This window comes from Thalassophryne amazonica, chromosome 7 (genome assembly GCF_902500255.1).
Source record: "Thalassophryne amazonica chromosome 7, fThaAma1.1, whole genome shotgun sequence".
Lineage (NCBI taxonomy): Eukaryota > Metazoa > Chordata > Actinopteri > Batrachoidiformes > Batrachoididae > Thalassophryne > Thalassophryne amazonica.
Genome location: NC_047109.1, coordinates 61,594,819 through 61,613,469, shown reverse-complemented (window position 1 = coordinate 61,613,469; position 18,651 = coordinate 61,594,819). Strand labels below are relative to the sequence as shown.

General features: G+C 43.6%; 1 protein-coding gene across 1 annotated transcript in view; it reads left to right on the top strand.

Annotated features, from left to right (window-relative positions):
- Positions 1-12,881, top strand: part of nek10 (NIMA-related kinase 10) — a 36,716-nt gene extending 23,835 nt beyond the window's left edge. Inside the window, exons 19-24 of the mRNA XM_034173633.1 lie at positions 5,878-5,972; positions 11,250-11,387; positions 11,482-11,527; positions 11,632-11,753; positions 12,595-12,697; positions 12,781-12,881. Of these exons, the coding sequence (XP_034029524.1) occupies positions 5,878-5,972; positions 11,250-11,387; positions 11,482-11,527; positions 11,632-11,753; positions 12,595-12,697; positions 12,781-12,860 (584 nt within the window). The 3' untranslated portion in view covers positions 12,861-12,881. The remainder of the gene's footprint in view (positions 1-5,877; positions 5,973-11,249; positions 11,388-11,481; positions 11,528-11,631; positions 11,754-12,594; positions 12,698-12,780) is intronic.
- The last annotated feature ends 5,770 nt before the right edge of the window (positions 12,882-18,651 follow it).

Here is an 18,651-nt window from a genome sequence, read left to right as displayed (position 1 = left end):
GCCCTCCGTAAAGCTAGGACATCTTACTACTCATCACTAATTGAAGAAAATAAGAACAACCCCAGGTTTCTTTTCAGCACTGTAGCCAGGCTGACAAAGAGTCAGAGCTCTATTGAGCCGAGTATTCCTTTAACTAGTAATGACTTCATGACTTTCTTTGCTAATAAAATTTTAACTATTAGAGAAAAAATTACTCATAATTAGCGCATGCCATAGGTATTAAAGGCACTGCGCTGCGGTGGTTTGAATCATATTTATCTAATAGATTACAATTTGTTCATGTAAATGGGGAATCTTCTTCACAGACTAAGGTTAATTATGGAGTTCAACTCAATCAATCAACTTTTTTTTTTTATATAGCGCCAAATCACAACAAACAGTTGCCCCAAGGCGCTTTATATTGTAAGGCAAGGCCATACAACAATCATGAAAAACCCCAACGGTCAAAACGACCCCCTGTGAGCAAGCACTTGGCAACAGTGGGAAGGAAAAACTCCCTCCCAACAGGAAGAAACCTCCAGCAGAACCAGGCTCAGGGAGGGGCAGTCTTCTGCTGAGACTGGTTGGGGCCGAGGGAAAGAACCAGGAAAAAGACATGCTGTGGAGGGGGGCAGAGATCGATCACTAATGATTAAATGCGGAGTGATGCATGCAGAGCAAAAAGAGAAAGAAACAGTGCACCATGGGAACCCCCCCACAGTCTACGTCTAAAGCAGCATAACCAAGGGATAGTCCAGGGTCACCCGATCCAGCCCTAACTATAAGCCTTAGCGAAAAGGAAAGTTTTAAGCCTAATCTTAAAAGTAGAGAGGGTATCTGTCTCCCTGATCTGAATTGGGAGCTGGTTCCACAGGAGAGGAGCCTGAAAGCTGAAGGCTCTGCCTCCCATTCTACTCTTACAAACCCTAGGAACTACAAGTAAGCCTGCAGTCTGAGAGCGAAGCGCTCTATTAGGGTGATATGGTACTACGAGGTCCCTGAGATAAGATGGGACCTGATTATTCAAAACCTTATAAGTAAGAAGAAGAATTTTAAATTCTATTCTAGAATTAACAGGAAGCCAATGAAGAGAGGCCAACACGGGTGAGATATGCTCTCTCCTGCTAGTCCCCGTCAGTACTCTAGCTGCAGCATTTTGAATTAACTGAAGGCTTTTTAGGGAACTTTTAGGACAACCTGATAATAAAGAATTACAATAGTCCAGCCTAGAGGAAATAAATGCATGAATTAGTTTTTCAGCATCACTCTGAGACAAGACCTTTCTGATTTTAGAGATATTGCGTAAATGCAAAAAGGCAGTCCTACATATTTGTTTAATATGCGCTTTGAATGACATATCCTGATCAAAAATGACTCCAAGATTTCTCACAGTATTACTAGAGGTCAGGGAAATGCCATCCAGAGTAAAGATCTGGTTAGACACCATGCTTCTAAGATTTGTGGGGCCCAGTACAATAACTTCAGTTTTATCTGAGTTTAAAAGCAGGAAATTAGAGGTCATCCATGTCTTTATGTCTGTAAGACAATCCTGCAGTTTAGCTAATTGGTGTGTGTCCTCTGGCTTCATGGATAGATAAAGCTGGGTATCATCTGCGTAACAATGAAAATTTAAGCAATACCGTCTAACAAGGTTCTGTGCTAGGACCAATTTTATTCACTTTATACATGCTTCCCTTAGGCAGTATTATTAGACGGCATTTGCTTAAATTTTCATTGTTACACAGATGATACCCAGCTTTATCTATCCATGAAGCCAGAGGACACACACCAATTAGCTAAACTGCAGGATTGTCTTACAGACATAAGGACATGGATGACCTCTAATTTCCTGCTTTTAAACTCAGATAAAACTGAAGTTATTGTACTTGGCCCCACAAATCTTAGAAACATGGTGTCTAACCAGATCCTTACTCTGGATGGCATTACCCTGACCTCTAGTAATACTGTGGGAAATCTTGGAGTCATTTTTGATCAGGATATGTCATTCAAAGCGCATATTAAACAAATATGTAAGACTGCTTTTTTGCATTTACGCAATATCTCTAAAATTAGAAAGGTCGTGTCTCAGAGTGATGCTGAAAAACTAATTCATGCATTTATTTCCTCTAGGCTGGACTATTGTAATTCATTATTATCAGGTTGTCCTAAAAGTTCCCTGAAAAGTGTTATGTGTCGACGCGGGTTGAGGAGCGGACCTGCGACAGCAGACAGCACCACGCTCCTAAGGTCCACCACAGACAGCAGGACAGGGCACCACAGCTGGAAGGCCGGCTGGCATCAACAAAAGCCCCAAAACATTCCCCAGTACAATCCAACACACAGGAAAAAACACAAAACCCACCCAAAACCTCCCCAGGGGACCGTCCCATCAAACCCCGGGAAGAAAAGAAAAACTCCCAAACGCAAAAACCCAACACAGCCCCACAAACACAATACAAACGTAAATGCATAAAAGAAAAATAACAAACAACCCCCCCCAGAATGACCTGCAGAGCCCAACCCCCCCCCAGAAGGCCTTCATCGCCAGTTCCAGGAGGAACAGCCAGAACCATAATCCCACAAAGGTCCCCAGGTGTACATGGAGCAAACGGCGCCCCCCAGAGGACCGTACCATCAACCCCAGGAGGTACCCTCCCCACAACCCCGGAACCCCAGACCCGGTCACACTTGGCTAGTTGGCCCCAAGCCAATTCCCCCCCAGAGGACCGTCCCATCAACCCTGGAGGTGGAACCCGGAAGGAAACAGAACAAAATCAAAAATCAACCCCCGGAGGACTACCAAAAACAACCCCGGGGGGATATAAAACGACCGTAAACCCTGTTACCCTCCTCGGCACCCCGAAAGACCCCGGGTCCCTCCCAGAGCCCCTCGGCGGCTCAACTTTGGCGAACGGCTCAAAACATTAAGCCGGAGAAGGGAACAGGAAAAAACTAACCCAGCTCCAACCCCAAGGCGCAGCGGAGAACCGGAAATACGTCCGGTGCCCCAACTCGACCATACCCCAGCCTCTCGGGAGGGGTGGAACTAACGAAATGGCGAACGGCAACAGATCGGCCCACCCCTCCGACTGAGGTAAGTCTCCGCTGCACCACACCCCGGCAATACCAATGACGAACGGTACAAAGGCTCACCGAGGCTGGAGTGGAACCGGGCCCTAACCAAACCAAGAAAAAACGCCTCTAACACCCCCCCCCCCTAGGTGCAGAGGTCTTCTGAGAATGCTCAGCGTGACCAACCTGCACCACCCCACAACCCACAAGACAAACGGTCTTGGGGCAAGTGAGGTTGGGGTTAGGGATGTAGAGAAATAAAAAACAACAAAATAAAACGACCCAACAACCCAAACAGAAAATACCTAAAAACACATAAAAATTAACAATGACGTGAGCCCAGGCGGACTTCTAACCGCCTAACAGTCACTCCACGAGATACGCCTCTGACTCCCCAAACAAATTATAACCCCTATTTAAGGAAAGCAAAACATTAACCCGTACTAGATTTTTTTTTTTTTTTGTGTGTGTGATTGTGCCTGTCCCAGAACACCTGGAGATACGTCACCATTATTTTTCTTGACGCTTATATGTCGGGGCAATACAGTAATCTCTGCTCGTCCGAGCTGCATGGGCTCGTCAACAGGAGGAGCCAGAGGTCCCGTCGGAGGAGCCTCAGTGGGGCGAAGAAGAGGCGGCCCAGATCTGTGTCGGGGAAAGCCCCGAGACGAAAAAACCCGCTCTGATGGCCGCCCTCTCTCGCGTCCACGCTCCTTCATCCGATCATCTAGACGAATCACCAACGATATTAGCTCATCTAAATCATTTGGCTCGTCACGGACTGTCGGCTCGTCTTTTAATGACTCATTTAACCCATCTACAAACATTCCTCGTAAAGTGGCGGCGCTCCAACCTGACTGAGCAGAAACCAAAGAACATTGCATCACCGCACAAGGCTCCGGACGACAAACAATCGGTTCGGACGGCGAATCTCTGGGTGATGGAGTTATCTGCACTAGTATCGATGGTGCCGCAGCTGGAGCAGCAGGAAGCGGAACGGCTTGCGCTGCAAGCTCCGTAACACGGGCGTCTGTTTGTTTAATTTGGTTTGCGAGATGCTGTAATTGCTCCCATATTTTCTCCAAGTGTTCTTGAACTTTTTCGGCAAAAGGAACCGCCTCTGCCGCTGGGTCCATTATGGAATGGCCGGGAACTACTGTTATGTGTCGACGTGGGTTGAGGAGCGGACCTGCGTCTGACAGAACCCAGCGCTAAAAATAACCAGAAAGCGGTTCCAAAACAAAACAATTTATTTTTTACCCTCTTTGGTGCATAACAATGTGTACAAACTAAACAGCGTCTTTCTGGTGGAGTGACTGTTGGCACGCTCTCCAGCGCCCGTAAGGATCAAAGCCCGGCGCTCCTGGACCCACTACCACCGCCAAACACCCCCCAGGTGGACACGACAAACTGACTCTCTGTGAAGCAAAGAAGAGGTGAGGTAAGTCAGCAGTTACAACAATATCTTTCAAAAGACACACGCTATCAGCAACACATTCAGGTCTGTATCTTTTTTAACTTTATGCAAATGAGCAGCTTCTCACAACAGGTGGAGGATCAAGCAAGCTGCACAATTCTCATCACAATTCAAGTATACTGTGTAACAAAACACCAAGTTACTATCAACAATTAGTCAAACACTTAATCACCTTTGATGTGTGCTGACAGCATGTGTCCTCACCCTTCCTTGCTTCAGGGGCTCGATGTGTCAAACCCAGGCGCGGTCCTCAGCGTCTCACAAACGAACATCACAAGGTCGAGTTCCCGGCAGTTCTGCTTGAATCACACATGCCTTAAATGCAGAACGCCATCCAATTATCTGCTTCAGCTGAAAGTCTTTAAGGTTGCATGTGAGCACCAGTCACAGGTGCTATACATGACGTTGATGAGGGCAAGGACTCTTCAGCCAGCACCTTCTCCACAGACAAATCAGCTTCCATGCCACCTGAAGAGCAAAGAAAAGAAAAGAACACCAAAATATCCAGCCACACCCCCCAACACACAACAAAAAGCCTTCAGTTAATTCAAAATGCTGCAACTAGAGTACTGACGGGGACTAGAAGGAGAGAGCATATCTCACCCATATTGGCCTCTCTTCATTGGCTTCCTGTTAATTCTAGAATAGAATTTAAAATTCTTCTTCTTACTTATAAGGTTTTGAATAATCAGGTCCCTTCTTATCTTAGGGACCTCGTAATACCATATCACCCCAATAGAGCGCTTCGCTCTCAGACTGCAGGCTTACTTGTAGTTCCTAGGGTTTGTAAGAGTAGAATGGGAGGCAGAGCCTTCAGCTTTCAGGCTCCTCTCCTGTGGAACCAGCTCCCAATTCAGATCAGGGAGACAGACACCCTCTCTACTTTTAAGATTAGGCTTAAAACTTTCCTTTTTGCTAAAGCTTATAGTTAGGGCTGGATCAGGTGACCCTGAACCATCCCTTAGTTATGCTGCTATAGACGTAGACTGCTGGGGGGTTCCCATGATGCACTGTTTCTTTCTCTTTTTGCTCTGTATGCACCACTCTGCATTTAATCATTAGTGATCGATCTCTGCTCCCCTCCACAGCATGTCTTTTTCCTGGTTCTCTCCCTCAGCCCCAACCAGTCCCAGCAGAAGACTGCCCCTCCCTGAGCCTGGTTCTGCTGGAGGTTTCTTCCTGTTAAAAGGGAGTTTTTCCTTCCCACTGTAGCCAAGTGCTTGCTCACAGGGGGTCGTTTTGACCGTTGGGGTTTTACATAATTATTGTATGGCCTTGCCTTACAATATAAAGCGCCTTGGGGCAACTGTTTGTTGTGATTTGGCGCTATATAAAAAAATTGATTGATTGATTGATTGATCAGAACCGGCCCCCTCTTAAGGTGATCAGTGGCTACTCCGTTTTGGACCATCTGGGCACTGGAGCCTTTGGAAGTGTCTTCAAGGTCAAATATGTCAAAATGACTGCATCCCCTGTCAAAAATGTCTGTTTTGATTAAAGCTGTGCAGCAGGGGTGGGCAACCTGTTCTAGAAAGGGCCAAAGGGTGCAGGTTTTCTTTGCAGCTTCTGACTCCACCAGGTGATTTCACTGATTAACTGATTCCACCTGCTCAAAGTGATATTAATCAGTGAAATCACCTGGTGGAGTCAGAAGCTGCAAAGAAAACCTGCACCCTTTGGCCCTTTCTGGAACAAGTTGCCCACCCCTGCTGTACAGCCTTTCAAATTTCACAAACTGACAAAATTTAGTTTCTGCTGAAATCCAAGCATTATAATAAGTAGTGGTTTATTTTTTCAAAATTACAGCTCATTTTAATGAAGAGATCATATTCATCTGGGGGACTTCCATAAAGAAAAAGTTTCCTTTTAACGCTGTCTGCAGGATGAAGTGTGTGTGCATGCATGAGGTTTTGAAATACCAGAAGTTACCTTTGACCTCACTTGTTGCACGTAGACAGGGCATGCACGCTAACATCCGTAAGATGTCTTGTTTATCACTTCAGAGGTATTATCTGGGTATAAAACACTGTTTTCAGATTTAGAAGTGTTTATTTATTGCTCACTTTTACAAGAAAATATGAGAAATATGAACATGTTATGTTTATGAATGCACATGAGTTCCTATAATCTGTGTGTGATAGTTTTGCATTAAACAAATGACTCATAACACTCACTGTGTTCACACAGAACAAATTCTGTTTGTTACCAAATAATACTGTCCAGAACATTTCCTTCCAGAATAAATTCTTTGGAACCAATCAACATGCAATCAGAATATAAGGTTCTTTCTGAATTTTGTAAGAAGTTTGAAAAAAAAATATTTGGACTTTTTGAGCAGTAAGGTTTTATAAAATGATTCTAATAATTTTGCTCTTCACATTTGCATAGTGTATAGTTGTATTACTTTGCTGTCATAATTTACAGAGTTAAATTATTGCTAAGGTGACAGCTATACTATATGTGTCTTTGGTAAATGGTCTCTTTGGAGAGTATTTGGGTACCACAGAAATTAATTTTTGTCAAAGGAATAGTTAGGTAGCCATAAGCCCTATTCAGATGCCATTAAGTTTATATTGGGAGGTGGGATAAACTAAATATTACCAGAGTTCATCAGTAATTTTTATCTGTTCCAAATGTGACAGGTAATTAATTTTTACTGAGTGCACGTTCACCTGACGGTAAAGATTTGAGCGCCGTCTACCTTTTGAAAATCAATCCATAGAAATGAGCTCAGGTTATATTAATGTTATGTGAGTAGAGATGCCAGTAATATTTTCTGGGAAAACACTTTTCTGGCATTTATGTTAAACATGAAGATACCATTGCATGAAGTGTGCACCACTGTGCAAAGCTCAGCGGAAAAAAGAAACAACAAAGTGAAGCCAACGATTAACTAGGCAGACCAGACATTACAACATTAGACAATAGAAAACAGGCTGTAGAAACCAGTCCATTCTATTCTGCCTTGTAGTTTTAATTTCTTCCTTTTTTTCTTATTGAGGAGTGACAGCCATGCTTCAGGCCTGTTTAATGAGTAACCCTTTCCATCTCGGTCATTTACACAGAGCATTCTTATCCCGTGAAAACCAGCCATAAATATTATGGATGTTCTGTGGTAAGATTACATTACTCGACCACTCCGTATAAAATTAATGACACGTGGGGCTAGAGAATGTTCTCAAATCTACCATGATGACTTGGTGAGTGGACGTGTTATACATGAAACATACCTCGTATTGGGTTTAATGCCCCTCATCAAATTTCCACTTGATCAGACAGCAATTGTGGTAGCAATCAACAAGTTTCTTGCAGAATTCTAAGTGTATATTTGACCACTTTTTGCAGAATTAGTAGAGGTCAAAGACCTGACTTTGAACCAAAGTCCAGATATTTTAGATAGGGCTGAGGTCTGCATTGTGAAGGCCTTTCCAAAATCTTAATGTTTGCCTGTGTTATCCATTCTGCAACTAGCTTTTTTGTGTGTGTGTGTGTGTGTGTGTGTGTGTGTGTGTGTGTGTGTGTGTGTGTGTGTGTGTGTGTGTGTGTGTGTGTGTGTGTGTGTGTGTGTGTGTGTGTGTGTGTGTGTGTGTGTGTGTGTGTGTGTGTATGCCAGTCATGATCAGTAATAGGAGGTTAAGCAGCCTTGGCAAGTTAAAATTAAAGTAGGTACTGTCAAATTTTTACCAGGTGTTGATTTCAGAAAACCCAAAATAAAGTAAAATCTGTGCAACAAATTATTTTTTAATTTTTTAAAGGTGTATGTTGCAGGCCCTGCGACAGACTGGCATCCTGTCCAGGGTGTACCCCGCCTCACGCCCTGACAAAAATAACACTTCAAACAGCAAAGCCCAATATTGACATTTATGGCCATGATGAGATTTCTGATCTCATCCACTGTGTGGTTTGGACATTCATCCACAGAGAGCTCATGTGTTTGTTGGAAGCTTTGATTTTAAACTGAGCTGCCAGCAGCATTGCAGTCACCATCTGTGCTGCTATGTTGAGAAAATAATGTGACTTTGGCAGCTTTCTGCAACAAAAGAGACGTCAGTAACAGCTTGACTCAGTGTTGAATCGTGAAATCTTTTTCAGAATGATAGCACATGAATGCACAAGACCGACAGCCTTCTTAAATCTGTCTGCCTTTATCTTTTCAGCTGCATGATCACTAATAACTTTAACAACAATTACACTGTATAGTGTAGATTCCAAATCTTGCACAGGTATTGCCTGTAGCTACTTTGTTTTAAACTGTTCAGGTGTTGTACACACAAGGAGAGAGGATTTTATAGAGCCTACCCATTGTGATTTTTTTTTTTGTTTTGTTTTGTTTTTTTGCCATGAGATCAGAGCCAAACTAAAGTGGTCACTGGTTCCTTCCTCCTGGCAGATGGGACAGGTAGATGAACAGGGTATACAGCAGAGGTGGGAGTAAGTCACCAACAAGTCACTCTCAAGTCATGTCTCAAGTCATACTGACCACTAAGTGTTTGATAGCTGACTTGAGACTTGACTTGGGACTTGCTGATTCATGACTTGAGAGTGACTTGATGGTGACTTACTCCCACCTCTGGTATTCAGTTGTCACAAGAGTCAGGTTTTCAAACATGGTTTGAAATGAAGGCATAGACTGCTAATAATATGGCTGTAATATGCAGAACAACCCATGTTTGGGTACAAAATACATTACAAACTAACATGTTGCCTATGGGGATCCACGGGCTTTATATTGGGAAGTGTTTATAAAATAGGTAGATGACATTTTTCAAGGGTGGTAATAAATTAAGCAAAGCTTGTATCAGTTGGAATGGTGTGTGAGTCCAGAATGTTTTTAGAACCTTAAGACCTCAACAGTTTTTAGAAGAGAAACTCAACCCTTTTATTTCATGTTTATGTAAATATTTAATGTTAATTTACCGTCTTAATATATTTATAAATTGTTTAGATTCTTGTTATCATATACACACTTTGATTGTTATTAATTATTATTATTATTATTACATCTATTTTTTCATTTGATTTTTAAATGGACCACAATGGAAATACGTGTTTTCACTTTCTTGTGTCATGCATGTATTTTTTAATGTATTTACAATTGTATTATGTACTTACATTGAACTTACTACATAAAATCACACATGCACACACTCACTCACTCTTTTAATATAAAGATGATTTACTGCCCCCTGCTGGAATGGCGTGTTAGTCCAGAATGTAATTAGCAATGTCCATTGTTCACTATTGTTAGGTAATATCCATATAGTTTCTCCAAAAAAATATAAACCTATCAACATTCTGTTTTGCCGCCGTTCATCCTTGACCCAAAATACATAAGCATACCAAACGGCAAATGTCGGCTGACCCCACTTGCATGCACAGCTTTTTTGTTTTTTCTGTATTCTGCCACAAGCAGGTGCTTTTAATTTTAACACATACACAAAAAGAGACAGTGGGGGAAGACATCAAAAGCAATACTCTTTTCACTCATGGTAACGACAACATGACACTTAACTAAACTGACTAAACTAGGGGTGGGCAACAAGGGACAAGACAGTGCAGGATTTCCTTGCAAGCAATCACAGCAACAGGTGATTTCTGGGCACTTCATGGCACATGATTGCCCAGCCCTGTATTAAACCAATTGAACTACAAAAACATAATAAATCAATAACACTAACAACACTGTTAAAGTAACATGAACCACAATAACAACATTTAAAATCCCAAAACCCAGAACTCACATGGTGCATTGCAGCACAATGTCCATTGTTTACTGGTTAGATAAAATTGCTAATTTCTCCAAAAATATTAGTCCTATCAACTTTCCGCTTTTGCAGCTTTCATCCTTGACCCAAAATACATAAGCACAACAAATGGCAAATGTCAGCTGTCCCTGGTTTTTGCATGATGGAAGTCATACACACGCACGCATGCACGCACACAGAGGTGATGGATCTTGGTACTACCATTAATTTGGGAATGTGTATGTGAGGTCCATCTCAAAGGTCATCAAAAGCACTGGTCAGTGAACACTTCATACATACAGTATACATACACTTCTTTCTTCATACATAGTAGATGTAACAGCTCTTAAAGGATAGTATATCCACATACATGTAATCACATACAGTACATGTGTTAATCCAACTATCATACAGTACTTGTAGTATAGCCATTCACAGAGTGTGATGGGAAGTGAGAGGCTTTCTGGGGAGGAAATGGATGTGGAATAAGATGGCAAAACAGACATAACAAGGGAAGTTGCTACATAAATACTACTAAATGGATTGTATTTATATAGTGCTTTTCTATCTGCATCAGAAGCTCAAAGCGCTTTACAGTGGTACCTCGCATCCACCCATTCACACAGACACACTCACACACCGATGTCAGGGTGCTGCCATGCAAGGTGCTCGCTACACACCGGTGGCAACTTGGAGATTAAAGACCTTGCCCAAGGGCCCTTAGTGATTTTCTGGTCTGGCTGGGTTTTGAACCGAGGATCCTCTGGTCTGAAGCCCAACGCTTAACCACTAGACCATCACGTCCCCCCAAGGCAGTGGCAGGTGCCACTCTGATTGATTGAGTTCATGCTATGTCCAGAACACCACTGACTACTGTGGAGCATAAATTCAACTTATTTGCACCCAGTGGCCACCTTTGTACTGAGTTTCTGCTCTCTCTCTCTCTCTCTCTCTCTCTCTCTCTCTCTCGCTCATAGGTACAACAGCAGAGTACACAGAATTTCCTGGCTTTGAAGGAGGTGAACCTTCATAACCCAGCTTTTGGCAAAGACAAGAAGTCCAGAGACATTAACGTGGAAAAGATCATCTCTGAACTAACTATTGTCAAGGAACAGGCATTTAACAAAATTTTAATCAGTGCGCTTCAGTGTGTGCTTATTGTATATAATTTATCTACCATATAACTCACTTTGTTTTATTTTGTTTTAGATGACACACCCAAACATAGTTAAATATTACAAGACATTTTTTGAAGGTGAGGATAACATTTCTAGCTGTTGGGGCCTTTTACTTCTTTTGGAATGGCACATTTACTTTCTAATTTCATAGTGGAAATCCACAATCATGTTGTCCTTTTAGGTGAGAAGCTCTACATTGTGATGGAGCTGATTGAAGGCGTGTCCCTGGCTGAACATTTTAACTCCCTGAAGGAGAAGCAACAGAAGTTCACGGAAGAGAGAATTTGGAATATATTTGTACAGGTAACAACTGCTGTATTAAATAAGACGAGTACATAAAATGGCAACTTGAAGCTACAGTGTGTGGGATTTAGGTGTGCTCATGAGCAGAACTGGAATATAACATTCCTAACAATATGTTCTTCAGTGTATAATTACATGCAACAATGAATTAATGTGTTTTCATGGGCTTAGAATGAGCCTTTCATAGCTACACTAAAAAAAAAATCAGCTTAAAAAGTTGTTTCAATTGGTAACATTTAAATGTATTAAGTTACATCAAACTTAAGTTCAAACAACTTAATACATATAGATGTTACCAAATGAAACAATTCATTTAAGTTTTTTCAACTGTTCTCTTTTTTCATTATACATGGGAACGTGTTCCCTCATGGAGGCTGCCATGTTGCAGTGCCATGTTCATACAGTAGTAGTAGTAGGGCATACTTACTCTGCCTTTCACATTTTGCAGCATGGCTGGAAGAGTAAACAAAGAAGAGAAATTAGTGTTTGCTCCGCTATAGTACAATGTCTGCTGGTTTTTAGTACAGACTAAAAAGTTTGAGAACCCTACTATCTGTGAAACTGAGAAATTATAAATTGAGAAAAATAAATTCTACATACAGCACAATCTATAAAATGAACTGCTGTCTCAACTGGAAAAAACTGATGTAACAATTTTAATAGATTTTTTTTAAGTTACATTACTGAGTTAATGTCACATGACTTCTCTATTTAATTTGAAATAACTTAAGAAAAACTATGCAAATTGTTACATCACTTTTTCTCAGTGAGACAGAGTGCAGCTTTAAATAGTTTTGACTGACAATGGATGAACTGGAAGTTTTAATTCACATGGTTTCAGATGTGTTTGGCTTTGAGGTACCTGCACAAAGACAAGAGAATAGTCCATCGTGACCTCACACCTAACAACATCATGCTCGGAGAGAAAGACAAAATCACCATCAGTGAGTGTTTGCTGCTTTTCATCCATCCATTTTTTTCTAGTTCTGCTATGAAAGTATGTCCTTTCTCTCTCTTCGGCTTGAAGCTGACTTTGGGCTGGCTAAACAGAAACAGGAGAACAGCAAGCTCACGTCAGTGGTTGGCACTATCCTTTACTCATGGTGAGGAAACCTTTTAAATGAAAGCAGTTTGGCAGAGTTGTGTTATTACAGATGTTCACATGTACTGCATGTTAAAAAGTCTTTACAGCGCAAACAACTGCTGAGCATCTGTGTGTTTGTGGGGGACAAGCCAATTTTTAATGACATTTAGTCATGTGCAAAACCACATTCTGCACACATTACAAAGGCATGGCTGTGGAAGTAGCAGGTACGGATACTGGACAGGCCTTGTTGGCAGTCCTGATCGTCTCCAATAGTGTGGAGACAGATTGTGTGGAAAATTTTGAAAAGAAAATACAACAAGGATGACACTGTGTTGTTGCACACTGTTGCGTGGGCCGCTGAAGAGGAGGTACTGCTAGCCCACCACCAGAGGGCGCCCTGCCTGAAGTGCAGGCTTCAGGCACAAGAGGGCGCAGCCGCCTCATGGGAGCAGCCGGGAGTGACAGCTGTCTCTCATCACCACCTGACAGCTGTCACTCATCACCACATCATCATAAAAGCCGGACAGCAACTCCACCTCCTTGCCGAGATATCTTCAAGCCAAGAAGGTAAACTGTCAGCCGTTTGACTGTGCCGTACGCACGTGATCTCTTTTCTGAGTGTTTGCAGGAGTTTCTGTAGCTGCTGTCAGCTGGGTGCTGCATTTTGTTGTCCGTGTAGGAGTGACGTTCTTCACCCTCACGCCAAAACGATAAGTAGCTCTTACGCTCTGCACAACTGTGTTCTGTGTTAAAGGTGGAGGTGTTGTTTCCCACCTGGAAAGACGATTTGCTGACTGTTTGCTGGGTGTGTGCTCACACCCACCCTTGATTGTTTCTGCTTCCTGCCAGCAGTACCAGATCCGACAGCCGGAGACGGTGACCACCTGGGGACTCGGGACTTGGCGGCTCCAGTATTCTCCGGGTTCAGTGGTGGTGGAAATCGTGTGGGTGCCAGCTCCTCTCTGGATGGATGTCTTCTATCCTCGAGCCTGCCCACACGTCACCTTGTATATTTTGATTGTAACCCAAATTCTGTGTTTGTATTCTCGTTGTGCACATTTCACAACAGTAAAGTGTTGTATTTTGGCTCATCTATTGTCCGTTCATTTACGCCCTCTGTTGTGGGTCCGTGTCATTACACTTTCCCAACAGGATATCTCGGCCAACGTCATGGATTCCGAGGGGCGTCAACCATCTGTTGAACAGCCAATGGAAGAGCAGGGTGCACAGGCGCCAGCAGGAGGCGTGTTAGGTGAGTTGCAGCGCATCTTAACCACCTTCACTGCTCGGATGGAGGGAGTGACCGAGCAGAGCAATATACTCAATCGCAGGATGGAGGCTCTCACCGCGGAGGTGGAAGCGCGTGCACAGGGCGCGGCTGCAGTTCCTCCTCCTGCTGTCCTGGTGCCGAATATAGACATTCCACTGGTCGTTCAACGAACCCCCCCCACCGTCCCCTGAAGCATACATAAGTCCCCCGGAACCGTACGGAGGTTGTGTAGAGACGTGCGCAGACTTCTTAATGCAGTGTTCGCTCGTCTTTGCACAGCGTCCCGTGATGTACGCGTCAGACTCCAGTCGGGTGGCTTATGTAATTAATTTGCTTCGAGGTGAGGCACGCGCCTGGGCTACGGCGCTTTGGGAGCAGAATGCACGGCTCCTAACGGTGTATACTGAGTTTGTGAGGGACCGCTTCAACGGTGCTGCTGTCTCTGAGACAGGGGCGTCGGAGTGCAGCCGAGTATGCAGTCGACTTCCGCATCGCGGCTGCGAGGTCCGGCTGGAATAACGTTGCACTCCGCGCCGCCTTTGTAAACGGACTGTCTCTGGTCCTAAAGGAGCATCTGGTGGCTAAGGACGAGCCGCGGGATTTGGACGGGCTTATTGATCTAGTCATACGATTAGACAATCGGTTAGAACAACGCCGTCGGGAGCGAGACGAAGGACGTGGCCAGGCACGCGTCGTCCCGCTCCCTTCCGGTTACGAAAAGGTTCCGCCCTCCCCACGCTCCACAGCCTCAGCACTCCGTGTAGCAACAGCTCCCCCTGCTGACGTTGTTAGGGAGACGAGCAGGGCCAAATGGAGATCAGATGACAGAATGAGGAGGCTGGCCCGCGGGGAATGTTTTCTCTATAGCTCAAAAGAGCATATACAGAAAAACTGCCCCAAACGGCCAAAACAACAACACTCGCCTTTAGAGACTGGGCTAAGGGTGGGTCATAACATTCACGTGGGACATACACGCATATCTGCACGTCTCCCAGTTACGATCCTGAGTGGGGATCTAACCCTTCAGGCCCCAGCACTGATGGACACGGGGTCAGAAGGGAATCTGCTGGACAGCAGATGGGCAACGGAAGTAGTTGTCTTCAAAGTTGTCTTCAATGAGGATGTAAAACTATTGACGAGATACTCTATCTCACTTACAGAGTTTAGGTAGCTACTCTGCACTGTGTTGGTATATGGCATTAGAGAACATAAAGAAGGAATCATATCCTTAAACCTAGTTACAGCGCTTTCTGAAAGACTTCTAGTGTAATGAAACTAACTGTAATGTAATTTTCACTATTTTCGATTTGCTGGCTTAATCTTTATCATGCTGGCCTGTGAAATGTGAACAGTCAGTGTGTCTGTGCCTGTCTGTGTGTTTGTTTGTGTGGGTGTATGGTGAAATCAGTGCATCGGTATCTTTCATCCAGTTTTACGCTGCCAAGTCGAGTCGATGTTAAGAGAATAGTTTCTCCAAATATTGTTGCTTGACTTTGGTATTAAATTTCTCCAAGTAGGATCCCTTTTTTCTGTCTTTCCACTTCTCCATCTCTTCTTTTCTCCATTAAAAGTCCAACTTTTTAGCCAAAAGAACACACCATGCCATTACTATGTGTACTATAGACAGCATCATCAGCACATGTACTTCTTGACATGCACAGTTTTAAAGATGTTTAACATGGACTCTCAATTACATTTAACTGTAGAAAGTAGATTAAGAACAGGCTTTGTGTGACAACGTTAAAGTTATCTTTTTTTTTTCCACCAATGTAACTCTGAAGGAGTTACAGGCTCCTGTGGCTGTGAGTAGAGAAATTGGGGATCATGGAGCTTTTGTTTGCTGCACCAAGTAGAACAGAGAAGGAATTTTGTACAAGAAAGCAGGATGAAATCTAGGTTTAAGGCAATCTGATGTAAAAAAATATGATATACACACACACACACACACACATATATATATATACTCAACAAAAATATAAACGCAACACTTTTGGTTTTGCTCCCATTTTGTATGAGATGAACTCAAAGATCTAAAACTTTTTCCACATACACAACAGCACCATTTCCCTCAGATATTGTTCACAATCCAGTCTAAATCTGTGATAGTGAGCACTTCTCCTTTGCTGAGATAATCCATCCCACCTCACAGGTGTGCCATATCAAGATGCTGATTAGACACCATGATTAGTGCACAGGTGTGCCTTAGACTGTCCACAATAAAAGGTCACTCTGAAAGGTGCAGTTTTATCACACAGCACAATGCCACAGATGTCGCAAGATTTGAGGGAGCGTGCAATTGGCATGCTGACAGCAGGAATGTCAACCAGAGCTGTTGCTCGTGTATTGAATGTTCATGTCTCTACCATAAGCCGTCTCCAAAGGCGTTTCAGAGAATTTGGCAGTACATCCAACCAGCAACACAACCGCAGACCACGTGTAACCACACCAGCCCAGGACCTCCACATCCAGCATGTTCAAACATGCAAACAATCGGTTTGCATAACCAAAGAATTTCTGCACAAACTGTCAGAAACCGTCTCAGGGAAGCTCATCTGCATGCTTGTCGTCCTCATCGGGGTCTCGACCTGACTCCAGTTCGTCGTCGTAACCGACTTGAGTGGGCAAATGCTCACATTCGCTGGCGTTTGGCACGTTGGAGAGGTGTTCTCTTCACGGATGAATCCCGGTTCACACTGTCCAGGGCAGATGGCAGACAGCGTGTGTGGCGTCGTGTGGGTGAGCGGTTTTCTGATGTCAATGTTGTGGATCGAGTGGCCCGTGGTGGTGGGGTTATGGTATGGGCAGGCGTCTGTTATGGACGAAGAACACGTGCATTTTATTGATGGCATTTTGAATGCACAGAGATACCGTGACGAGATCCTGAGGCCCATTGTTGTGCCATACATCCAAGAACATCACCTCATTTTGCAGCAGGATAATGCATGGCCCCATGTTGCAAGGATGTGTACACAGATCTTGGAAGCTGAAAATGTCTCAGTTCTTCCATGGCCGGCATACTCACCGGACATGTCACCCATTGAGCATGTTTGGGATGCTCTGGACCGGCGTATACGTATAAGTAGCCAACCTTATTATTTTTTTCAAAAACCATATGGATTTGAATCACGTGTGATTGCGTCAGCCAAGCTTGAACCCTTGTGCGCATGCGTGAGTTTTTTCATGCCTGTCGGTTGCTTCATTTGCCTTTGAGCAGGCTTTGAGTGAGGTGTGGTCTACCCCTCTCGTCTATTTTTTATTGCGAATAAATGTCTGAACGATTTGGATCTTTGCTGCATCAATTTTTTTCCAGAAACTGTAAGAGACCTCCAGGTGGACACCGTTCGAAAAATTAATATGGCTTTCAGGGACGATTTTATGGGGATTAAACAGATTAAGGAGTGATCCAGACGGTTTAAAGACCGCCCACAACTGCTGAGAGCGCAGCACGCTCCCAGCGCCGATGGACAGGCTGACACCCCGCACAAACAACCAGATCATTTCCAACGTGAAAGCTTTGTTGATCCAGGACCTCGTCTGACTTTCACAAAAAGGCAGAAGATGTGGACATCAGCACTTTTTCTGGCACATTCCACCGTTACAGGAGTTTTTTTTTTTCAAATCAAAATCAAATCAATTTTATTTATATAGTGCCAAATCACAACAAACAGTTGCCCCAAGGCACTTTATATTGTAAGGCAAGGCCATACAATAATTACGTAAAAACCCCAATGGTCAAAACGACCCCCTGTGAGCAAGCACTTGGCGACAGTGGGAAGGAAAAACTCCCTTTTAACAGGAAGAAACCTCCAGCAGAACCAGGCTCAGGGAGGGGCAGTCTTCTGCTGGGACTGGTTGGGGCTGAGGGAGAGAACCAGGAAAAAGACATGCTGTGGAGGGGAGCAGAGATTAATCACTAATGATTAAATGCAGAGTGGTGCATACAGAGCAAAAAGAGAAAGAAACACTCAGTGCATCATGGGAACCACCCAGCAGTCTAAGTCTATAGCAGCATAACTAAGGGATGGTTCAGGGTCACCTGATCCAGCCCTAACTATAAGCTTTAGCAAAAAGGAAAGTTTTAAGCCTAATCTTAAAAGTAGAGAGGGTGTCTGTCTCCATGATCCAAATTGGGAGCTGGTTCCAGAGGAGAGGAGCCTGAAAGCTGAAGGCTCTGCCTCCCATTCTACTCTTACAAACCCTAGGAACTACAAGTAAGCCTGCAGTCTGAGAGCGAAGCGCTCTATTGGGGTGATATGGTACTATGAGGTCCCTAAGATAAGATGGGACCTGATTATTCAAAACCTTATAAGTAAGAAGAAGAATTTTAAATTCTATTCTAGAATTAACAGGAAGCCAATGAAGAGAGGCCAATATGGGTGAGATATGCTCTCTCCTTCTAGTCCCTGTCAGTGCTCTAGCTGCAGCATTTTGAATTAACTGAAGGCTTTTCAGGAAACTTTTAGGACAACCTGATAATAATGAATTACAATAGTCCAGCCTAGAGGAAATAAATGCATGAATTAGTTTTTCAGCATCACTCT